Genomic DNA, 26,556 nt, shown 5'->3' with positions numbered 1-26,556 from the left:
AATAACATTGTATATTTTTCTCTGAAAAAGAATAAAAGAAACACAATACTTGTACTTGTTTCACCATTCATCCTGGAGTAGTTAAGCTGGCTATAGCCAGTTTTCCGCGTCCTGAATGAATGTCAATCAGGTATATGACAGTTGATTGCAATAGCAGATACAAGTGTTAGCCAATCATGGTCCAACGGCAAACCCTATAAAGATGAAGGTCCAGGATCAGCTCATTCTCGTGGTTCACTGTTCTGAGCCAGGTTTTCAGCTGAGCTCTGCATCCCAACCATGACTGACTTTCTAGATGAAATCTGGATGATGAAAAACATGACCAAATCAGCAAAGACGTCTTGAGAGAAGAGAAAAAAAATTCAATATTGATGTACTTCCAGTTTTATGTGGTTGTATTTTGTGATTACTCCATTTTTTCAATTTTTTTTATATACATAAAATCTTGTGTACTGTAAGTTGGGGTAACTGACCCATTAAAAAAAATAAAAGTAATGTGTAAATAATATATGATCTCTGCATTTTAAATATACTTTCCGGGTTTTATACAATTTCATAATTTCACAGACACATTATAGAGCAGCAGTAAATATTTACTGCTGAGTTATCACACAATGTAATTTTAATTGTTTTTAATGGTTCAAAATCATTCTGGGTGGCCAGAGTGTATGGTATTTATGTTACTTTTTCTTGACTGTATGTTTTTTTTATCTGAATCAATAAATGCAAAAGTTTTTTTTTCTATTTGCCACCTATATTTTCATTAAAACTGCTCACTGTTATTCAAGTCAATAATACAACATAGTCTTTTATGTACAATATATAGTAGAGAACAAAGGTACAAACAGCTATTTTGTATGCCTAATTAACATAACTTTTTTTAAATAGTGTATAATCTAATGTTTTGTATTATCCATTTATAAATATAGTGTCCTATTTTCCTATGATAGTTTTGTCGATATTAACAATAATTAAAGTGATTTACTCAAAAAAGGATGAATTACCAAAACCTTTCCTAAATTATTATGTCCATTAATTTTCAAGGGAGGTAATTTAAATGAAAAAGTATTAATTTTTAAAGTTATAATAAATTTATATTAAAGATATGGGTACTTGTACAGTTTAATCAAGACATCAAAAAAATGAAAATATTGAAAAAAAGGTTATATTGTATGTATCCGTTATGGAATGAAGTTCTTTGAAAAAGAAAAAAAATTCACTTAATTTCATTAAGTTTTTTTTTTTTTTTTTTTTTTTTTTTTACAGGGAAAAAACAATTTATTATGATGCCGAACAAAAGGTTCGATTTTTAGGAAGAAAAGCTAGTAATAAAGATGGGGAGGGAGTCTCGGCGCTTTACATTGAGTTATCTCCCCGTGGCATTTAAGAAATTTCCATAATGGCTGACTTCAACGCACTCTCATAAAAATGTGTTTTTCCGCTGTAAAAAAAAAAAACACTCGATCAAATTAAATGAAATTTTTTCCCGGAGATCTTCAGTCCAAAACGGATACGTTCAATATAACCTTTTTTTTTTTTTTTTACGATATTTTCATTTTTTAATGTCTTGATTAAACTGTACAAGTACCAAGATATGTAAGTTATGAATTTAAAAATAATACTTAGAGCTAAATTAATAGCTGTTGGATGTTGGGTAATCTTTTTTGTTTTTTATGGATAAAATTTTAACAGAAATAAATGAGTTTTAAATAAGAAGGTAAAACATTATCTAAATTATCCCAGATTTTCTATTCTTCACATTACAGAACAACAAATTTTATACGTAAAATTCATGAGTGATTTGAATTATCAATATCAACACAGATTATGATATCAATTATTCAGAATTCAGATCTTATATCATATTGTGCTCAAACAGTAAAATACTATTAGGAAATTTGTTGGATGCTTTACAAAATGTTTTTTGGTGGCATTAAGATCCCAAAGTGGCTGATATGCTATAAAATAGACAAATCAAACCATAAAATTCATTTAAAAATTTTTTTTTTTTTTTTTTTCTTGCCAGAGAAAAAATTGCTTTATTTCTATCAAGTTTTTTCTCTTGAGACTTGTAAAATGCATCCACATTCCATTTCCACACATCACTGACCATGTTTCACTTATGCATGAAAGTAAAACCTTGCCAGTGAGAGTTGGAGACATGTGTTGCATGTAGAGAAATTATGAGAATGATATAATAGATGTGTAAGATGAGTCTTAGACAGGCTTAGTTTTGATGATCTAAGGGAAAAATTAAATCTTGACAATGTAGGGAGATGTGTGTAGAACAGGAAACTTTGTTCATAGGATCATGTTAAAAGAATGTGCGGGAGTTCTTTGGTTATTAGATGTAGAACAGTTTAAGTAGCAAGTGTAGTTCACAGGAGAATGATAAGGATGGACTTAAAAGGAAGAGAGATGAAGACCTGGCCAGAGATAAGTGAGTTTGGAAATTAATCTCTAAAAGCCACCACTTAAAATGGATGTTAAACTGAGTATGATGATTGAAATATTAATAGAAAAACCCTCTGATATTTAAGAGGAAAATTTGTTTCATTTTCTTATTTTCAAATATTTTCACAAACTCTTTTTTTTTTTTTTTAAATGATAAATTCTTTACTAAACAAAAATTCAAGGTATTAAATTTAATTTTTTTGTTCATGTAATCACGCAATGTTTTTTTTTTTTTTTTTTTTTTTTTTATTGCAGAGTTTGTTCCATATGTTTTCCAAATTCTATCTATGTTGATTGAACTCCAACAGAATGAAGTGACTTGTTACTTAGCCCTCTTCCCTCATCTGCTGGTTCCTCTGTTGTGGGAACGTCCAGGCAATATTCCGCCTCTTGTCAGATTACTTCAAGCCATCATTGAAAAAGGGGCCAAAGATATTGAGCCGGAAAAAGTGGTAAAGTTAATTTTTATTTTAAATAATTTTTTTTTATTCAGAAAAAAAGCATGTGACAATGTTCTAGAAACATTATATAATAGAAAAAGAAAAATAGCAAGAAGAGTAATTCATAAAAAGAAATTAAAAAGAATTTTTTTATTTTGTTTTGAGTTAACAGTAGAAAGATATCTAAAGATTAAGAGGTCCTGGATATGACCTTAAATTATATTCAGTGGTGAGGCCCCAGCTTGCGGGCTTTGGGGAGTGTGGAGCCGCCCTTTAATTGCCTTTGCTCCCAGGTCCACTCTGACCCGGAGTGGTAGTACCTGTTAGGGGCCCAACTATGGATTAAATAGAAACCGACTTGAAAACAACAAATATATTCGATTAAAAAAAGTTTTCTTCAAAATCTTTGGATTCGGCATTAAATAACCTGAAAAGGGTTGATATACCGTAAAACCAAAACAACCAACCAACCAAAAATTAAGAATGATTAAATTTCAACAAGGGTCATTGATAATGCTCAAAGAGAGCAAATTATATTTTTTTTTATTATTCTTTATGTATTTACATAAAGAATAATTATAAAAATATATAATATATATATTTTAGATAAAAAATATTGAGAGCTTGATTCTGTGCATCTTAATGTGCTTGCACACATAAGCAGAATTGTCCATTCTTTGGGTGTCATGCTGAAGTCATACTTACAAATTAATAGAAATAAAGTGAATGGCCTCACAATAAAAAAGTGTGTATGTAGAAATTAGTGTTGGGATGATTAATCGGATTTGAGAATCGGAACTTTTTGGGGTATCGGAATCGGAAAATGATTATGCCTATTTTCCGATGCCCAAAACGATTCCTTTAATTATCATTTTTTTTTTAAATTTGATTTTGTTTTAAACAAAATCTTCCAATATTGGTACTAATAATAAAATAATTAATATTTATTGATTTAAACTTTCAGTAAAACTAAAATCTATAGATCACTCCCCCACAAGTGTGTTTTTACATTTTAGAAAGTATATTCACATTTAACACGTGTTTTTTAATGTAGGCGAGACAAAATAACCGTTTCATAGTTAAATATTTAGCGATTTATAAAGAATTGGAATCAGGATCAGGAATTGTTTCAGGATCGGATTGGAATCGTCCCATCACTGGTAGAAATACAAAGTCTTAGTATCTCATTTTATTATTTTTAACTGGTAATATAGAAATAGAAAGCCAAATGTGTCATAAGAAAGTGTTCATATTGTAATCATTATAGTACTGTTATATTAAGTACTAGCAGTTCAGCCTAGCTCTGCTCAGGCCCTATATACTTTATCTGCATATATATATATATTAAAAGGTTTGACTCATTTCCAGGTAACCTATATCTAAAATTTCAAGTATTTAGATTCAAAATTGGCAGAAGAGTTTGGTAGAGTCTGTAAAGGTCAACTCTCAACTTTAACCTCTTAGCAGCCAAACTTTTGGCCAAAAACCAGTTAAAAAGCTTGCTGCATGTCTGAATACTCTTTATATAAAATTTCACATGTTTAGACCCAAAATTTGCTGAATAGGTCAAATTTAAAAAAAAACTTTTTTGACTCCTTAACATTTATTGTTTTGGGCTCAAATCAAATTAAAATGTTTGATCCATGTCCAACTACCCTACATCTAAAATTTTAAGTGTTTAGACCCAAAATTGCAGAGGAGTTTGGTAGAGTTTTCAAAGGTCAAATCGTTGAACTTTGACCCCTTGACTGCCAAATTTTTGTGCGAAACTGATTAAAAAGATTTTCCCAAATCTCAATAGCTCTTATGTCAAATCTCAAGTCTGTAGACTGAAAATTGACTGAGTAGTTTAGTAGGAAAATGTACACACAGACACACGCACACAGATACAAACACAGACAATTTCACTTTTATAGAAATATAGTTTATTATAACTATTTGCTTATGCCCCAGCATTGTCCATGAAAGTAGATTAATTAAAGATATTCCATGGTCCACCTTGAACTATCTGTCGCAAACACAGACCCCACAAAATTAAAAGCAGATACCTATAAATTTATATACTCTCACAAATACTTGGGTAAAAAGTTAAAAACACAAATAGTTCTTGTTTTAGTTAAGGAAGAAATCGTAATGGAAAAAGAGTAATAGAAAGTTTCATTTGTGAATTGTGTTATATTAAAAAAATAAAGACACTACTTAAATGGTGAAATTATAAATTCATTAATTAGAAGCCTGTGATAAACATGTGGAGGTGAGGTGGTTTAGTTAACTATTCTGTACTATAAACAGAAAGCGTTAAAATTGGATTTAACTTGGAAATCCAATCTAAAGTGGTACAGTTTGTTAACTGAAGAAGTACCAATTTATCGATTTCTTTTTAGTAAATTGAGAGAGAAAACAATCGTAATACTTGATTTTGGAAAAAAACTGAATCAATGTACTTTGTCACTTTAGTTAAACAAAACCAGTCCTTGCTATCACTAATCAGTTGTGTTATTTTGTTTCATTAATTTCAATTTTGAAAAAAAAAAAAAAAAGAAAAAAAGACACTAAATAAAATCTTAAGATTTGATTTTTAAAAACGATCCAATCAATTTACTGTTTTGGTATATTGTAAATGAAAGCAGTGGCTTAAAGTGATAGCTGTTGCTGAACCTAAGTATTTTTGTTCTATTAAAAAAGATATTTATACTTTATTTTTAAAGAGAATGTAAATAATTTATTTTTTCTGTAATATTTTAAATAAAACCGGTCATTTAGGTATGTAATTATTTAGGTATGTAATTATTTAGGTATGTAATTATAAGCATATTACATAGAAAGTCTGATTTGATATCATAGATTGAAAGGAATACATAATATAAAATAATGCCTAACTTGTTTTTGCTGAGTTTAGCTGAACCATTTCTTGATTTTTTTTTTTTTCTCTTTTCAGACTGGCTTGTTAGGTGCTTTCCAGAAACTAATTGCTTCAAAATCCAATGACCATGAAGGCTTTTATCTTTTGAATTATATCATAGAATTCATGCCAGAGTGAGTTGGTTCATTGATCCGTTATCTTTTTGATAAAGTTTTCTGTTTAAGTATTAAATTATTTTTTAATACATCTTTTACAAATATTATGCAGTCAAAGCTGAATTAAAGATTGTAGCTAAGTGATTAATGGCACAGACTGAAAACCTGGGTGTGCCAAGTTTGTTCCAGAGAAACACTTTTATCGAACTAACACTTAACTTTTTAACCTCCTAGAGAGGAGATAAAAAAAAAAAAAAAGTGTAATATATGAATAATGTACAAAATAAGCATGGAAATCAAAAATGCAAACAAAATTGAAAAAAGTCCTTTTTAAAAGTGTTTTTTTAAACCACCACAATGCATTTCAGTTTATTCATAAACAAGTCAGCCATTTAAATATTTTGTTAATTGAAAAAAAAAAAAAATTGGATTGAATGAACTTGTTTCGTTGAAAGGAATTTGAAAATTACTAAAGTAATTTGGAAAAATTGAAAGTAATTTGAAAAGATTTAAATTATCTAATCATTGAAATTTACTCTTTAACCTTAAAAACGTAGAAATAGCAGCAATGAAAAACACAATCGGAAACCTGCAAATAATAATTTTTAGTCAAACTCTGGAAATTCTATGGTTGCTTACCTACCGTCTCATCATAAAAATTTTACATATTTTATAACTAAATGAAATACATTCTAATTTATGTACATTTTTAAAAAAAAGTTTTCCAAATAAATAGTCTCTTTTGTCTTATTCAATTTTGGAGCACAAGACTTTTTGTGTGCAATCGAACAATCTTGATGTTTTATAAATAGATGTGTGAAGTTGGTAACCTACTTAGAAGCATAGGTAAAAAGTTCATTGTAATTAATCTGCAGAAATATATATATTTTTTTTAAAGTTTTTTGTTTTTTCATTTAGTCATGCTCAATTTTTCTTAAATTAAAAAAAAAAAAAAAAAAATTTGCTAATGAGTCACCCATTATTTAAATTAAAGAAAAATTCTTGAGAATTAATGATGTATACTCCAAGCGGATTGAAAATCTCTACATGCCATTCAACTCAAAACAACCAATTGAGAGAACAGCAATTTTGTCTCCTTTGTCAGAAACATTGCTCTTGAAACATAAAGGCTAAAGATAAAATATTGAGTTATGAAGCTGCTGTGAATAAACCCAAGGTCTACTTTCTACTCTCCATGTATTTGATTTAAGAAATTTTTTTTTATCAATGTCTTTTAATTAGAATTGGTTTTATTTAATTTATTTTTTTATTTTTTCAGACCTGTTATTTCTCCTTTCATCAACCAAATTTTTTTGCTACTTTTCCAGAGGTTGCAAAGTTCGAAAACCACTAAATACATCAAAAGTAAATTGCTTTTTACTTACATTTGCAATTTTCTCCGTATAATTAATGTAGTTTTTCTTTTTCTTTTTTCTTTTTCTTTTTTTTTTTCTTTTTTTAGTAATGAGCCATACTTGTAATAGAAAAATTATCCAAAAAGGATTAGCAAAAGAAATGACTATCATAGAGCAAAGAAAATTATCTAATTACGAATATTAAATGTAGTTGTCCTAAGCAAAAATTGGCAGCATCAATCCAGTTGTAGAAGTTTTGAATTGTAAAGAATTTTAGGTAAAAGGTGGTAGTATTAATCTAGTCAGCATCACCAGAACTTAGTTTCCTTTTTGTATTAAGACTTAAGGCTATGATTAAAGAATTCAGAGATTTACTATATTTTATAGCCATTCTGATACTTGATTGATTCATTCTTATCTCCCTTGGTTATATTATCGTCAAAATCAGTTTCCTTGCTTGATTTTAATACAGAAACAATTTGTGACTCAAATTTTTCACAATATGAGATTGACCTTTAACGGTGAATGGAAGTATACTAGTTGTCATGTTTACGAGCAAGTATTCACTTAAAAAAACAAACAAAATTTCATTGATCTTTGATGTTAGAATAGCTTTTAAGAAACAATATACAGTTTTGTCGTAGTTCAGACCCAGACCAATGAAATTGTTTTCAAGATAAATTCTGTTAAAAAACAAAATTCAAGAACAAAACCAATGTACTGCAGTTACAGCCTAAACTACACTTGTTAGCATTGAATAACTATTCTGCTTTTTTTAATTCAGAAACGGTTTTAATGCTACTTTTTTTTAGGTTTAGAAGGGGTTTATTTTGAGTTGACCTTACTGAACTCTCAAGACTGATGTTGCATGAAGTGTACGATGTCAGGTATCTGCCTAATAAAACAAAAAACATGAATATTAATGATAATTTATGCTGATAGATAAAATTAAAATAATTTTTTTCCTTTTTAATGTTCAATCTTTAATTACAAAATTAAAATAATGTTTGAATGCTTTTATTATGCAAATCATGTTGATTCTTACGCCACTTAGTTTACAGGCAAAAATTATGTTCTTTATAGCATATTTGCTATTAACTGAATGTCTATCCATTTCAGGTCTGCTTGTATTCTTCAGTCTTTTTGCTATAAAATATGGTGCGACAAGCCTGATCACAACTATTGATAGTATTCAAGAAAAGTAAGTATATAATATATATATTATATATATATATATTATATTTTATTTATTACTTTTTTCAGAATGATAAAGATTCTATCATTTTAGCATAAAATTTTATTCGTAAAAAAATATTTTTTTAAAAATTGGTTCTTGTCCAGAATTGTCCTAATATGAAAAAATAAAAATAAAGAAAAATCTGTATGATGTACATACCAGTGACGAAATAAAAAATATATTTAAAAAAAATCATGTAAGTTGATCAAGTAGTTTTGTGCATAAGATCACAAAATTTTGGAGGAAACCTTTAACCACAGGCCCTATCGGTGGGGCATTAGAATACGCCGATTGCACCCCTGCAGAGGGTAAAAGTCCCTCAATGGGGGTCCTGGATATGACCTTAAACTATATCCGATGGTGAGGCCCCAGCTTGTGGGCTTTGGGGAGTGTGGAGCCACCCTTTAATTGCTATTGCTCCCAGGTCCACTCTGACCCGGAGTGGTAGTATCTGTTAGGGTCCCAACTATGGGTTAAATAGAAACCGACGTGAAAAAGTCAAATATATTCTATTAAAAAAATTTTTCTTCAAAATCTTTGGATTCGGCATTAAATAACCCGAAAAGGGTTGATATGCCGTAAAACAAAAACAACCAACCAACCAACTTTAACCACAGCACTTTAAAATCATCCAAATTAGTCCATCTATATCAGAGAGATTTTTAAAATAGTCCAATACTTTTCGTTATATGTATAGAAATGTAACAAAATTTGAATATATGCTAATAACGTACCCCCCCTCCCCCAATGTTTTATTTGGTTGCATGACTGATTCCCATGTGTTCAAACTAATGCAATTAAAAAAACCTCCAACTATATGGATTTCTGAATCCTTTTCATTACTCACAATGGTATAGATACAATAAACCGATTATCCATCACAGATTGATTATTAAGACGTTCATCAAAGTAATTACACCAGCTGGAGAGATCCTCAGCAATTTCTGTAATAGTCAGCTAACGTACTTCTTACATCTGCTGTGTCTGCTGCTGGAAGCGATGACAAGGCAAATCAGTTCCTTTGTTTTTTCTTTCACACCTATATCTCCCCTATGCACGTACTCTTTTTATTACGTTTTTCCGATCTTTTTTATTTATTAATCATTAAAAAGGTTTTTCGATCTTAAGTATCATGAAAAACACTTTTTGAGCTCTTTTTTTTTTTATTTTTTTATTTTTTAAAGATGAATTATTGAAAGCATGTTTTAAAATTTTAATTAAAAATTATTGAAATTATTTTTATTAAGAATTATTGAAAACATGTTTTAAAAATATTATATATATTTTATTATTTTAACATGATAAGTATAAAAAAGTTTATTTCTAACTTTTTTAAACTGCCCAACAATTGCATTCTTTTTTTTTTTTTTTTTTCATGTTTTCTTCTGTTTTACACGGTGATGCAGCATTTTTGTGTTTTTAACCTTTTGTTTTTTTAAATTAATGTTCACTTACCAACCCCCTCTTCCTTCATTTCTTCTATTTATTATTTCACGACCGGAAAAACTCAATATGTCTGTCTATCTCCACTATTGCTTACAAATTTTGCCTTCAGTTTCCATTCTGGCTGATGGCACCTAAGTCACATTTTTTTTTTTTTTTTCTGTTTAAATAAATTAAAATATCATATATATAAGCAGATTTTACAACCGGGCAACTCTCACCCCCCGCCCCTCCTAATAGATACCAATCTAGATCAAACATGTTTTCTCTTTCGAAGGCACCTTCATGTGATCATTATAAGCACATAGTAGTTGCTCCATCTTTGATACAGTTGCTTTTCTAACAACAGAACTAACACCAGCTATTCTTTTACAACTTTTTCTGCCCTGCCACTCTGGTACAATATGTATCCAGCTAAAACCTCAGTGAAGTGACCCTCTGTTAAGTGTTGGGCCATTTTTGTTCCAAATAAAAATGATTTTAGTTATGAAGTTATAAAAAGTAAAATCTCTTTATAATAGAAAAGAAAAGAATTATGAATATTAGTTGTAGGGTTTACCTGCTGAAGAATAGATAAAACAAAATGGTGGCGTCCAGTTAATTTTATTCTCAATGATCGCACAGACTAATGCCTTTTCTTGCCATTGATATGCAAATGAGATGCTGCCAGTTTGAATAAAAGGCCTATTTTCAGACACTGAGCTGATTCGGATTTTGACGTTAAGAGCATTGACAGCATTATGATGTATTTTTGGAGTAGCAAGTTTTGACAGCAGTGTGCCGTTTTTTTGCTAGTAGCTAGTGTTTGACAGCAGTGTGTCAAATTTAACCCTGAGCATTGTTAATTAAAAGTGCAGAATAGTTTACACTTAATAATTTGACCACAACCAAAAATATTGCAACACCCTCATTCTGGTTTCTGATAATGCTGCGGCATCCATAAAACGTTTCAGTTCTTTTAACATGTAGATTGCCACTCCAGACATGATTTGGCTGATTCAGTATCTCATTGTTTGTACGTTTCAATAACCAGTTCATATATTCAAGCCTTTTTTTTTTTTTCTGCAGTGGTAGAATGAGGATGGCTTATGAGATACATCTGAGCTAGACCTTTTCACAAGTTCCAGAGTCGCTATTAACATTAATTTGAGCATTATTAATTTAAAATTATTTTTATTTAGTGCTTTTTCAGAATTCCCTCTTTATTAAAAAGTAAAAATAAAGAAAAAATGCAGGTGCTTTTATATTATAATAACAAAAAAATGTTGAATTTCAAGTAAAACAAATGATACCTACTTAATTGTCATGTCACAAATAGTAACATATCCAAAAATTATGGAAAACAATAAGGTAGAAAAATAATTATTCATAAAAACAGTTCCGATAATGGTAAACAATTGGAATAAGGTTACATACTGGGAAGCAAAAGGGGAAGTAACTCGGTTTTCAGAAAACAAAAATAAACATGACATATATACATAATTTGTGAATTTTTTTAGAAATAACTTTTTTACTGTTTGAAATTTTTTTTGATAAAAAAGTAACTGATTAAATTTGTGAGAAATTGAAAACTTAATTACCTCCCCTGTTAACTCTCCAATTCAAATCGGTAGATTTGAAACCAAATTGCTAGATTTTACGTCTTTTTTCATGAATGATTATTTTACCTAATTGTTTTCCGTAATTTTTGGATATGTTACTATTTGCGACATGGCAATTATGTAGATACCATTTGTTTTACTTGAAATTCAATATTTTTTCGTTCTTCTAATATAGAAGCACGGAAAAATCTATATCATCTATGTGCCTGTGATGGAAACAAGATTGTACACCGAAAATTATGTAAATTGATGTAGTAGTTTTATTTTTTAAAGAAAATCAAATTCTATTGCAAAACTATGAGAGCCCACTTTGTGGTAATCTTGAAAACATTGAAGTGTAGAAGGGAGATAACTCCAAATATTTTAAATTTGCTAGATTTTAAAAAGCCATTAAAATAAGGATGTTAGGGGTATTAAGAAAACTCAAATTTTCTTAAAAAATAAAACAACTTCATCAATGTGCATAATTTTTTATTATTTCTCTTCTGGCACAGGTATGTACATCATACAGAATTTTCTAATTATTTTATTTTTAAATACAGTAGAACCCCCCGGAATAAGGTTGCCCTAGGATACGTTTTTTTTCAGGTTACAATATTGAATACAATGTTTTTCTGGCCCGGGGTTATTTAATTATATACATGTGTATTATATACTCTATTGTATTTTGTTACTAATTTTTAATGCTGTACCCTGGGGTTCTATTGTATAGGGGGAATTCTGGACACAAACCTTTTTATTTATTTATTTTTTTTTACATCAGTTTTTTATATTTTTGGTTAATTTTTTGCATGTTTTTTTAATTTTCTGATTGTTCAGTTGCATCTGCTTATTTTTAATTATTTATTTGATCTCCATGTATATTTTTTATTTCTTTATAAATTAAATAATCCACAAGAATCTGTATGCCATGAATAAAAATTTCTACTTGCAGTCGTTTTTCATTTTTTTTTTTTCTTCCCTGTTTTTTTTTGCAGAATGTTTGGAATGGTAATTGAGCGCCTGTTTATTCCTGATTTACAGAAAGTTTCTGGAAATATTGATCGTAAAATATGTGCTGTTGGGGTAACCAAAATCCTTATGGAAGCCCCAGTTATGTTGAAAGAATACAAACCACTTTGGTGAGTTGCTTTAATCTCATTTTGTCTCTAATAGTTTAAAATCTTCTATTATATAAAGGGCAGTTGTATATTTATAGGCTTGGCTAAAAGTAAAAAAAAAACTACAAAACAAAAACCCACAATGTTGATATTTTCTTGATAGGCATTGCTCTGAATGAATAATATCTAAGATTTAGAAAAAATTATCCATTCTTTGTAAGCCTAAACCAGAACAGATTTCTTTGGAGGTGGAATGGTCATTTTTCCTGTCAGATTATGTACTGACAAAAGGGAAATAACTGATTTTTTATTTATTTTATTGAAGAGTTAATGCCCTTATGTCGACTAATTCCTTGAGGAATCTATAAAAACGAGTTGTGTGTATGTTTAGAGAGAGGGCTGGACAGGGCTGAGAAGAAAAAGGAGATGGAAAGAGGGAGAGGTAAACCGGGGTAACAGGAAAAAATTAGAAAGAAGTTTTAATATAAATGTGTTGCACTTTTGTCCCAGACAACGATGGATAGCTCTGCTAGTTATAAATTATTATTCTGATTTTTATATTTTGATTATAAATGTCCTGAAATTTTCTATGTAACATGGTCGTTACATTTTAATTGTGTTGTTACATTTCAACCACTTCGATCCGTACGTAGTCTGGTACTGGCATAGGAACAAACAAACAAACAAAGAAGGACATTTAAAATACGGCTCAGCATTTGTTTTTAGATTAATATAAAAAAAACATTTTATTCCAGTAATTTTCAACAACACACCTCACTGTGTTTCAAAATATCATTTGTGCATCGAAGGAGTCTGTCAAGACACTCTTTCATGCACGTTTTTTTTTTTGTCATCTGCCTTTCTGCTTTTTCGACCATTCAGCACATTTTCTCTCTCATCTTATACGAGTTAAAACATGTTTGATAGCTTCCTTTGCTTGACCATGTGCTTTCTTTTTTTCTGCCTTTTTCCCTTTCTCCGCCTTCCTGTGACATTAGCACATGCACACTTGCTTGATTTGCATATGTGCTAAAACAGCTGCTGCTGCTAATATTTTTGTTAATCAGCTATCATGAATAGCCGCAAATTTTCTCACCTGCATCCATACACACTCTGTTACATCTATACTTACACTGGAAGTAATGATTAAAAGTCCACATAACTAAATTTGAAATATCCTTATTTTCCAACCGTTTACTTTCTCTTTATTGTTGCCATTTTTTAAAAAAACATTTTTATTATTGTACTCTTTGCTTTCTTCATATGCATTTTGTTATAGTAATCTGTGAATTTTCATACTTGATCCTTTATATATTAATCCTTATGAATAGACTGGCCTCTGTTTTCTATGCTGAAATCTGGAAAAAAAATGTAAAATTTATTTCAATGTTTTAATTTTTCCCCCCATCCTATTTTAAAACAGGGCTGGATTATTGCAAGCACTTGTCAAGCTTTTTGAACTACCACAGGATGAAGAAGTACCCGAAGATGAACATTTTATTGAAATTGATGATACACCTGGTAAAATTTCTTTGTGTTATGAAGTGGTTTGTGAATGATAAGACACACACATAAAGAATGGATAGATGAAAACGATACTATCTAGATGAACAATAATAAATCATTTATTAAGCGGTTTGCAACTGAAAGAAATTACTTTGAAAATGAGGTTGGCTAAGCTGACCTCTGTAATGTTTCTCCATTTTGAATTTTGTTTGGTATTGTCTGATTTAAATTAGGTATATAATTTATGCATCCAAATTCTTTTTTTGGGTATGGGAAATAATTTAGGTACAAAGTTATTTCCCTTTAAATATAAGAATATTGAATTTCCTTTTAAATATAAGAATATTGAATCTCCATTTAAATATAAGGATATTGAATCTCCATTTAAATATAGAGACATCAAATCTCCATTTAAATATAGGGACATCAAATCTCCATTTAAATATAGGATATCGAATCTTCATTTAAATATAGGGATATTGAATTACTTTTTAAAGACAGTAGAACTCTGGGATACAGCATTAAAAATTAAACAAAGTTCAGTACAGTATATAAAACACATGTATATAATCAAATAACATTATAAATAACACCGTGAGACAGGGCAAATATCATAACCAGGGGCTGGAAAAACATTATATTCCACATCAAAACCTGAAAAAAACGTATCCTAGGGCCACTATCCTGGGGTTCTACTGTATAAGGATATTGAATTTCTCTTTAAATATAAGGATATTAACACCTAACTATTTCAGTCGATAGAAACAGGATTTGTGGAAAAGAATGTGAAGTACTATTAGTAACAGGTCATAACATAAATGTTGCTCATCTTAATGGTAGTTAACATGTTGATTTTGTTACACATTGTCATGGTAAAATGTAAAATATATTGACAAAATAAGAACATCAATATTATTTAAATAAATGAAAATCATTTTGTGTGTGTATATATCTATCGGTGAGAAATGAGAACACACCAACTTAAAGCTGAAGGGTCAATTAACTTTTTGGAGAATGGATATAACATGGCTGGAAAACTAACATCTTTTCTAGAAATAAGGCCATCAGAAAAAACGAAGGAAACACGGGTGCTTGAGTCTATCAGCAGGATGAGTATACTTCTCGTGTATTCTTGTTGTGTTGGGACGAATGCCCCCCACCCCCACCCCACACATACACACTTCCCACACAGGGCTCCAAGGTGGGTTGGGACCAGGAGAAATGAAAAATCTAAAATATGTAAATGTCAAACAAAAAGCCTCAAAAAAGAAACCACTGAAGTTCCAGATAAATCTAGTTCAGATTCAGAAACACAATCCCAAAACTGAAATCTAAATCAAAATTTTATAATTATAGAAGCAACCAAAGGAGAACCGATGACAAAAGTGTCTCCCTTCAAAATAGAGAAAATATTTTCACACATTAAACCCAGAATGGTCAAGAAACTAAACGGCACACTACTAGTGGGAGTAGAAGGCCAAAAACATATAGGAATCTTCAAATGGAGACTTTTCAACAACCAAAAAGTAACAATCTATGAATATATGAGTAAATGCTGAATACCAGTAAAGGAATGACCAGGAGTTCAGAATTATCCTGGAAGAAATCAAAACTAACTTGAGAAACCAAAGTGTTATTGATATAAAAAGAATCCAAATTAAAAGATATGGTGAAACTATCGATACAAACTCCTACATCCTAACTTTTGACATCCATCAAATCCCAAATAACATCAAAATAGGGTATGAAAAAATAAACACGGAACCATACATGCCAAACCCACTCAGATGCTACAACTGCCAAAGGTACAAACATCATTGAGACCAGTGCACATGCTCTTCAGTATTCATGAGGTGTGGAGAAAACAAGATCCATATAGATCGCCAAAAAGAACCAAAATGTACTAACTACCAAAAGGACCATAGTGCAAACTCAAAAGAATGCAACAAATGAAAGAAAGAAAGAAGGAAGAAATTACTAAAATAAAATATACCAAAAATATGGAACTGCTGGAGCCTAAAATTTAACATAAATGACATATTACTTATAACAAACCATCAACCAGCCATCATATGTCTCCAAGAAAGCTTTTTAAAAGCTGAAGATAAAATAAATATAAAAACCTGCAAACAATACAATCACATCCACAATACTCAACAGAGAGCCTCTGTGGAGTATCTATCCTTATTAGAAATAATATCCCACAAAGCAAAATAGATCTAAAACCTAATATTGAAGTTACTGCTGCAGCAATCACACTATGCAAAACTATAAATATCTGCACTATCAACATCCCACCCCAGGATCCAATAAATGAGCTGAATGAAATAAGAAATCAGCTACCCTAAACCTTCTTACTGTTACGAACAACGATATATGGGGATCGGCATACTTGGATAAGAAAGGGAAAAATCTTGAAAAAATTATTAACGACACTGACTTGTGCATATTAAACAATAAATCCAGCACATACTTTCATCCTGCTTCATGCACCTACTCAGTACTGGATCTATCATTGTGTGACCCCACTATCTTCATGGACTACAACTGGAAGGTTCTAGAAGATTCATGGAGTAGTGACTATTACCCAGTGATTTTAACAAATCTGAAAAACAAAAAAAAACATCTCCCCCAATGGAAAATAAAAAAAGCAAATTGGGAAGAATATAAAAAAAAAATTGCAACAAAACTCTCAGAGGAGGAAAACCCAAATAAATTTATGGAATATTTTTCTAAAACATTACTAGCCATTGCACATGAATGTATACCTAAAAGTAGCAGAACTAACAAACAACAAAGACCCTGATTTAACGATGAATGCCAAAAAGCAATTTGCCTACGTAAAGCTGCTTAACGAAAATTATGCTCCCAACCAATGAAATATAATCTAAACCTTTTTAAGCAAAAAAAAAAGAGCAATAGTTCGTAAAAAAAAAGAGCAATAGCTTGTAAAATTATCAGAGAAGCAAAAAGAACACCATGGAAAAATGATATAAAATAAACTCAAATGCAAATCCCAAACAAGTGCGGAACATGGTAAGGAAGATTTTGGGCAAGAACTTACCCTTTCCTTTAAATCATCTCCTGCAAAACAACATTAGAATAACAGAGACAAAAAATATCGCAAATCTCGCTGAAACCTTTCAAAACAATTCCTCCAGTAAAAATTACAGTCAATCCTTCCAAAAGACAAAACAAGATACAGAAAAAAAGATAAATAAATTGAATTTCAACTCAAACAACAAAGACGAATATAACTATCCTTTTACTAAAAATGAACTAAAAGCCTTAAACGAAGCACATAATAAGCTGCCGGTGCGGATGAGATACGATATGAGTTTCTGAAACAACTTCCTCCCAAATCAATAACACATCTTATAAACACATTCAACAAAATATGGTTCAAGGGAAAACTATCCAATAGCTGGAAACATGTTATCGTGATCCCCATCCCTAAGCCAGAGAAAGGTGGTTCAGATCCATAAAATTTCAGACTAATTGCATTGACAAGTTGTTTTTGCAAAACATTTTAAAGAATGATGAATAAACGACTGAACTAGGATCTGGAAACCAACGGCTCAATTGCCAACATACAAAGTGGTTTTAGAAACAAAAGAGGAACAATGGACAACATAATTTGATTGAAAATCTTTATCAAAGAAGCTTTTATTAAAAAAGAACATGTAATAGCTATTTTTTTTTTTATTTAGAAAAAGGTTGCGATGCAACAGGGTATAATAAAAGACGTATACAATCTTGGATTAAAGGGCAGACTATTTTCTATTTGATGAAAGTTTTAAAGTAAAAATCGGACCAACCCTATCAGACACGAAAATACAGGAAGAAGAAGGAGTCCCACAAGAATGTATTTTATCAGTCATGCTCTTCAATATAAAAATCAATAATATTGTACATTGTGTAAATAATGAGATAAATGGTTCTTTATATGTTGATGATCTTGTAATCTACCATAGATCAAAAAAAAATTTATACCTCAGAATGCCAACTACAGATATGCATAAGCAAACTAACACAATGGACTACAGAAAATGGCTTTAAATTTTCAACAACCAAAATTAAATGTGTCCATTTCTGTAATCATAGGAAAATGTACAATGATGGTACTCTCAACCTAAAAATGTTTCAAAACCCTACAACTATTAAGGGTTTGAGCAAATATTGAGTGGGGATCAGAATGCTCATCACTAGGACTGTGACAACAGCATATTCTTTTCATTGTTTTAACTCTTGAGTATATATCTGTTAATTTCTTATGTTTTTATATAGACGGATGTGGTTCTCGGTTGATTAAGTGTGTCTGTGTCGGATATATATACCCGAGAGTCTGAATATTCTGTTATCTGTCACAGCCCTACTCATCACGCTTAAAATTATATAGAACTCTGATAAGAGCCAAACTAGACTATGGAAGCTTTTTATATGGTTTAACCAGAAAAAGTTATCTTAAAACTCTGGACCCTATCCATCACACAGGATTAAGACTTGCCTTGGAGGCATTCAAAATCTCTCCGATTGAAAGCTTATATGCTGAAGCCTATGAACCCCCACTAAAATTGAGGCATGAAAAATTAGGCTTACAATATTATCTAAAATTCAAATCAACCCCAAGAATTTTGCCTATCAATGCACTTTCAATCCCAACTACACATATCTATTATAAAAACAAAACAAAATGCAGTTAAACCCTCCCTTATATTTTCCTTGCGGGGTTGCCCTCTCCAGACTCTTCAAAATTCCTACAGACCACCAAGTTGAGCTGTTGGCTTGCATTAAAAAACAGTTTTAACCAGAGTTGCAGTCGGAAGGTGTAAGGTTCAATTCTTAGGATCCCAAAATATTGGACTCTGACTCGTTATTTTAAGGTCTTCAGTATTTAAGCTGTTGATTCTTCGGAGATTAAAAATCAGACTTAAATTTATATCTTTCTTATAAATCTGCCTCTGTTCAAAATTTTTATCTCTGCAACCATCGTTCGAATGTGTGTGCTTGTCAGTTTACCGTCTTGCAAAGTGACTTCTAATTCTAGAATATAGAAAAGACTACAGGGAAGTAACTCGTTGTTTAAGGAGTTATTACCCTTTCATTAATACTTTTGTTAACTGCTCTCTCATATTTGAAAGCGTTTTTGTAATGTTCTTTAAAATTCTTTGTTTTCTAATTGCTTTTATAATACTAAATATTTTTATTCTGTTTTTTTTTTTTAATTCTGGTGCTACCAAATCAGGCTGTCTGATGATATCGGCTGCCTGACTTAAATGCACCAAACATTGATGTTATTATTTTGCTTTCCCCCCCCCCTTTTCTCTTTGCAAAACTCAATCATGTTGTGCAAAGCCAAACCCAGCAATTTTCCTCTACAGAACAATCAAACTAAACACCAAGGGTAAATATTTGAGAATATAAATAACTTGAAACATAATTTTTATTTTTTCCAAAGTCACTAGATCTGATATTAAATAAAATGAAAAGAGTGGATATGCCATAAAACAAAGCAACCAAACCAAAAACTATTAATAAATATTTAAAGATATAATTAAAAACTATTTTCAAAATGACTAGATTCAATATTAAATAGCCCGAAAAGGCTTGCTATGCCATAAAACAAAACAACCAAACCTGATTTTGTTAATATAATTTGCTTTTATATTCTGAATAAACTTGGGAAATTTTCAAAGCAAGAAAATTAGTTGATTCTAAGAAAAAATATTTTACTGCATGTCAATATGTTTTAATTTTATATTAGATCTGCTCACCCTCATTCTTTTTTTGCACACACACACACAAACAGATATTGAACTTAGAAATAACAAGTTTGATCACGTTTTTGCTTGTGGAAATGTTTTGACTGTTGTTGGTTCTAATATTAATTATGATTTTTTTTCCACGGCTTTTTGACTAAGAGCAAAATTTAGTACCTGGATTTTTCTTACCCTCATCTCTAACTCTGGCCTCCTACAGAGGCAAGTAGATAGGGACTCAAGGTTCAAAGTTTTTTCAAAACAAGGATCTTTCAACCTTTTTAAAACTCTTAGCTTGGCACAGTCACATAATCTGTTATCTGTCTTAATCACACTCCAACTACTTTATTTACTTAGTTACATACAATATCCTTAAAAATAAATACTATTAATATATAACAGGAGTTTGCAACCTCTGGCCTATGGGTCAAATCTGTCCCTCAGATGAATTTAATTTGGCCTAATATCTTATTCAAAGCATGATATAAATAAAACAAACTACAATGACAGTTTTTTTTGTTTTTTTTTTTGAAAATATGTTTGCAATTTTTTCTGTTTATATTCCTGCAGCAAAATACGGTATATCATTTAAATTTAATCATATTATTTTTAATAATTGTTTTCTTCAAATGCACAGAAAATTTCTTTACATATTTAATAACACTGTTGTGCTACATGACAATGTAGCCAAAGCTGTTTGGCCTTCTTATAATCAGCATAGCTTTTTAGCCCTCATCCTTCAAAAGGTTGCCGATCCCAATATATAATTTAAAATAACTTTTCTTTTTTTTTTTTGTGACTTGATAGATTGTTTTTGTTTCTCTTGTGTTATTAAGGTTACCAGATTGCTTATTCTCGGTTGGCATTTGCTGGCAAAAAGGAACATGATCCAATTGGCAACGCCATTCCAGACATAAAGGGTAATTTAGCCAAATCCCTTGAAAAACTTTCATTAGAAAATCCAGGAACGGTAAGTTTATTATGAAAAACAATGTTTTAAATGATTGTTTTGATTAAAAATTATGTCCTCTTCACTAGGGAAAACCTAAAATTCACTTTCAAATAAATGTGCTGTTTAAAATGTAATCAATGAAAAAATAAAATGAAAGTCAAGACACATAGGTATCACTGGGTAAAATACAGGGCTTTACGCTGCAAGTGAAACCGTTGTATTTGCGAAGGAGTTTTCCAAGTGACAACTAGAATTAATAAAACGTTTATCTTTTGGCGATTGTGTTTTTTTTTTTCACCAACCACCAACAATCTTCCAAAGTTCATTACTGGGTGAAAAATGTCTTTTTCAACCATTATTTGTTTTTTAATAAAATGAGCACAGTCAAATTATTTAAAGAAAAAAAAACATTTAAAGAAATTTGAAATCTTAATATAAAATTCAGTGCCTATTTAAAATTACACTTATTAAAAAAAAAATGCAAAAAATCTTTGTGATGTATATACTTGCCATGAAACAAAGATGTCATATTCCAAAAATCAGGTGGATGTGGTTAGTAATTTTTCTATTTGGCTAGTAAACAAAAATATTTAGTTGTAAAAGGTCAACTAAAGATGAATTCGTCCATAAAAGTAAACACAACACCATTTTATGTTATGAGAGATTTGATGTAAGTCCAGAATTCAACCTAATTAAAAAGACAAAATACAGAAAAATCTTTGATGTATGTATCCGTCAAAGAACAAAAATTTCATATTCCCAAAAATCATGTAAATCAAGTAGTTTTTTATTTTACTAACAATAACAAATATTATAAAGACATGAGAGCATTCTTGATCTGCCATATTTAATAAATAAGGGGAAACAACTCAATTCGAACTACAAAGATTTTAAAATCAGCTTTGTAATTTCTATTAATATACTACAGGGTGACCCCCCAAAAAAACAAAAGCTAAATGGAGGCCATCTAGAACATATGCTGTAGAACGGAGAAAAAAAGGCCAAAGACCATAGTGTTTTGATGTGATCTTTTGAATATAATAAACTAGTTATGACCAAAGTTTCATTTAATTCGGACAAAACACTAAGAAACGGGGCCTAATTATAGTTGGGACTCGTTTTTTTTGTTTTTTTTTGTCACCCTGTATTAATCACTAATGTTGTAAAAAAAAAAAAAAAAAAAAAAAAAAAATGATATAAAAAAACTACGTGTTATAGTCAGCGAACATACTTTCTAACTTCTGGTGTGTCTGCTACCGAAAGCAGTGACAAAACAAATTCCTTCACTTTTATTATTCTTCAGTATTGAAATAAAATATAAGAAAAGGACGTTATTAAAAAAATATACAATAAAAATTAACCAAATTGTAAAAACATAAAAATTACGCCATTAGTCTTTATTTGCATTTTTAATAGTAAAATTTAAAAAAAAGTTTTTATTTGAAATTTTATAAGAAATATGTTTATGAAATTATAAAAATGTTTTGTTTTTTTTAATTTGTATAATAAATATATGTTTATGAAAGTATAAAATAAAATTATTGAAAGACAAATAAGAAATGAAATTATTTAAGATCCAAATAATGAAATTTCAAACATCAGAAAAAAAAATGTATCCAGTACATGATATTCCCAAAATAGTTGGTTTTGATCTTAATTAAAATTTTTAAACTTGTTTTCGTTTTCAATAATTCAAAAAAATAAATAAATAAACCAAATTTCAATAATTCTTAATTAAAATAAGACCAAAAAATCTTTTCAATGATTATCAAATAAAAAAGAACATTTGGAAAAACATAATAAAAAAACAAAACCAAAGAATATCTGCAGATTGGAGATATGAGCATGAGAGAACAAAAAAAGCAAAGGAACTGATTTATTTGTCATCGCTTCTGGTAGCAGACACATTGGATGTTAGGAAGTACGTTACCTGACTTACCAAAATACTTGCTTAATTTATATGATCTTTTGAATATGATATTGCTATTTCATGACGAGTACACACATCACAAAGATTTTTCTGTATTTTTATTTTTTAATTTGAATTCTGGATAAGAACCAAAGATTTTTGTTACTAGTCTTTCAACCTTCATTAAAAACAATGGGGGTTCAAAAAGGGGCTTTACAATTAACCAGTTGAAAAGAAAAGGTGGATGTTTTTTCATTAATTGCTCATGTAATTACTATAATGATGGAGATCTTCCTATAATTCCAATTTCTTTTCATGTACATGAGATGTTAGTATTTCATTATCTTTTCTTTCTTAGCTTTTATACAATATATGTCGTTTGACATGAGAACTAAACTGTGTTTTAATTCTGAATTTTTTTTAGATGAGGGCTGATTGTTTGTATTACTTTTTTTTATCGGACTATCATTCTCATCTTGAGTGTTATTTGTGCAACGTTTCGTAGCCACATAGTTGGTTTTAGTGGTGTTCAGCTTATTGTTCACCCCCTCAAAATTTTCCATATATTATATATATATTGGCTAGTACTGGGGACAGTGGTGAACCCATTGCTAGACCTTCTTGTTGTCAAACTTTATTAAGGTTACTTCCTTTGTCAACCAAATTTTTTTTCACGCATACAAAACCATAGTGGAAAAAATAAAAACAGCTCCAAGAATACAAAACCATCTACGGAGCCAGTGATATTTTTTTTCTTTTCCAAGATGGCAATCAATATGCCTGATGAAGGTCGTAGGCTACACCAACTGAAACGTTGCATAAATAACACTCAAGATGAGTATAATAGTCCAATCAAAACAAGTAATAAATATAAGTGTTTGGTGAAAACTAACAATCTTAGACTTAGTACTTCATTTGTAGCAGAAACCATATACTAAATAGAACTGCATCAACCTGTGTTTCTTTTATAAGCAGTATTGAATAATGTAAAAATCTTATTGTTATTTCAGACAAAAATACTAATTCTTTCTTAATTTATCTTCAGTTGATGGTGCTAATCAAGTCTGGCCTTCAACCAGAAGCTACCAATTTTCTCCAAATGTATATGCAGTCTGCTGGAGTCAACCTAGCATAATAAAAAGACTTTCTTTGAAACAAAAAAATGTAACATAGCTAAAAAAAAAAAAAAAAAACAACAAAAAAAAAACAACCACAAAACGAAATCTGCTTTTTTTTCTACGAATACTCCCATTTTGTAAGCCAACATTTTTCATAGCTGTCAACAATAAAATTTATTTATGTTGCTTGTTATTTCATTACAAATAAAAATTGAAATAAAATAAAATTTGATTTTTTAAAAAACAAACCATCTTTGATTGCTTTCACTTGTGTACAATGCATATATCACGTTTCATTTTTTTGTTTTTTGTTTTTTATAGAGTGAATGCGGGGGTGATAACTCAAACTATTTGCTTAGTTCTTTATCTTACCAAGGATCTGTGGTATAACGTAAAGTACCAAATAAAATTCTAACTGACGTTCTTCTGGAGGTTAAAGGTTCAATCCTTATGTTAAATAGTGAACTTCCGGAAAATGCTGGAGGACCAGATGGAACTGCAAGATTTTCAAATGTAATTGAAACAAACTATTTCAATAGCAGATTTTTAAAGTCATATAGAATATTTACTGGGTCAAATATTTTAAACCAGATAAATATATAAAACAAAATGTTTACAGCTTTTTAAAATAATATAGAATTGTAATGCTTGTTTAAACAAATAGAATTATAGTTACCAAAACAATTACAGACCTGGATCTAATGTCAAAGAATTGAACAAAGATGATATAATCATAAGACACATGGCAGTTGCAGAGAGAGACTTAGACGGGGAGTTAAGCAGTCCGTCAGAGGAGTGAAGTTGGGTTTGTTCGTCAGTCGTGGAAGCATTCGACTGACCAATTATAGTGATGTAGAAATAACTTCACGTTATGGCATTTTCCTTTGGAGAAAAAAGTTGAGGTTTACCAAACTGTTATGTGTTTTTGAACTGTTTGTTTGCATGTTGTACGTGCTACATTGCACCTACGTATTTTATATATATATATATATATATATATATGTATATATGTATATATATAAGCAAGATAAGTCACAGATTAAAGATCAAGTGAAAAATCCCAGTAGATATTACATTGAGGTAATACTTTCAGGGTGATCCTAGCCAAAAAGGTAAAGCTCAATATTTAAAAATAGAGCAATATATAAGTTTAATGGTTAAAGTTAAATTCTGAAAATCAAAATATAAACACATATATTCGAGTTAAGAATTTGTTTGACAAGGAGTTATGTTAATTTAACTCCCCTCTATATATTCCTTGTGTCAAACAATAAATTCTTAACTGGAATATATGTGTTTATATTTTGATTTTCAGAATTTAACTTTAACCATTAAATTTATTTATATATATATATGTATATATATACACACATACATTTATATCGTGGTGTGTGTGTGTATGTATATATATATATATATATTACAACCTCAAGTATATTAACTTAATTCATTACAAATTGCTTCAATAAATGGGATAAAAAATTATCTGTCCATATCGTCAGATGATTCAAGTTAAAATGAAAATAAAAAGGAAAGATATGTTTTTTTGTGATTACATGTGGATATTAAAAACCAAGAGAATGGAAGTAAGAGAGAGAAATGGGGGAAATAAAAGAGGCGAAACAATAAAAAATATAAATTAAATTAAAAATTTGTAAAATTATAAAGATAAGACAAGGCAAGAGAGGAAAATAAAGAAGGGAAATAGATAATTGAGCGTGTCAAAGTTTGTTGAGTTCTATATGATGACCTGCACGTGTCTCAAATCGGAAACGGAGTTAAAAAGTCAGCAATCATCTACGACGATGGTGGTGTGTGGGTGGACAGAAAGAGCTAAGATGCGTCCAGTTAGAATGGGTAAACAGATGCATCCAATATACCTTATATAAAATCTCTTTGGGTAGGAAATTAGTTATAGATTCTGTTGATTAGATTTTAGAATTGCAGTCGAGTTTAGGGAAGAAAGGGAAATAATAAATGCGTTGTTTGGAAAAATAAAGTGGGTGCTATAAAGCAGTGTTGCGTTAAGTCTAGAAGTATGGGGCTGTCAAAATGGTTGGGAACAGGTGTATTAGATTACAGAGCAGTGTTAAGAAAAGATTAGGGGATAAATTTTGAAGGGTGTGGAATTTCTAGGAAAGTGGGATTTTGTTTTAGACATTGAAAGTTTTAACTACGTAGGTTCAGTAATTTTATTTTAAATATATACGCACAACACTGGATGAAACGGTCTACTATGACCACTTATGTACACACATACATCTCAGGAGACGTAATCTATCTATATCTATATCTATCTATTTATCTATATTTTTATAAAGTAATAGGGTTCGTGTGTTTCTGTCTGTGTGTACAGCTCTCCATCATCAACGAAATATAAAGGAGGTAAAAGGGTAGATCTCTCCTGGTAGAGAAACATTAGAACCCATTTTGGGATGTTTCTGTTATAGGAGACATAAGAATCTTTGCCTAATTTCTTTATATACTATTCTACAAACCACCCCCATATCGAATGACTTATGCTCATTTGCATATCACATTATATTAAATCTCTTTAACTAATTACCTCGACCTTATTACATATTGGAAATATTCTAATCATTTCAACTGTACTATTTACAAAATCTATTTAACATTTAATCTATCTATCTATATATCACATTA

General features: G+C 30.0%; 1 protein-coding gene across 2 annotated transcripts in view; it reads left to right on the top strand.

Annotated features, from left to right (window-relative positions):
* The window catches only part of LOC145296007 (exportin-2-like), a 101,242-nt gene extending 77,102 nt beyond the window's left edge, over window positions 1-24,140 (top strand). For both annotated transcript variants that reach the window (XM_080142026.1, XM_080142025.1), the window contains exons 20-27: window positions 2,710-2,906; window positions 5,833-5,930; window positions 7,192-7,277; window positions 8,387-8,468; window positions 12,526-12,669; window positions 14,072-14,169; window positions 20,750-20,883; window positions 23,820-24,140. In XM_080142026.1, the coding sequence (XP_079998152.1) occupies window positions 2,710-2,906; window positions 5,833-5,930; window positions 7,192-7,277; window positions 8,387-8,468; window positions 12,526-12,669; window positions 14,072-14,169; window positions 20,750-20,883; window positions 23,820-23,909 (929 nt within the window). In that variant the 3' untranslated portion in view covers window positions 23,910-24,140. The remainder of the gene's footprint in view (window positions 1-2,709; window positions 2,907-5,832; window positions 5,931-7,191; window positions 7,278-8,386; window positions 8,469-12,525; window positions 12,670-14,071; window positions 14,170-20,749; window positions 20,884-23,819) is intronic.
* The last annotated feature ends 2,416 nt before the right edge of the window (window positions 24,141-26,556 follow it).

The sequence above is a fragment of the Euprymna scolopes genome, chromosome 16 (genome assembly GCF_053919585.1).
Source record: "Euprymna scolopes isolate OS-2025 chromosome 16, ASM5391958v1, whole genome shotgun sequence".
Lineage (NCBI taxonomy): Eukaryota > Metazoa > Mollusca > Cephalopoda > Sepiida > Sepiolidae > Euprymna > Euprymna scolopes.
This window is presented reverse-complemented; position numbering and strand designations above follow the sequence as displayed.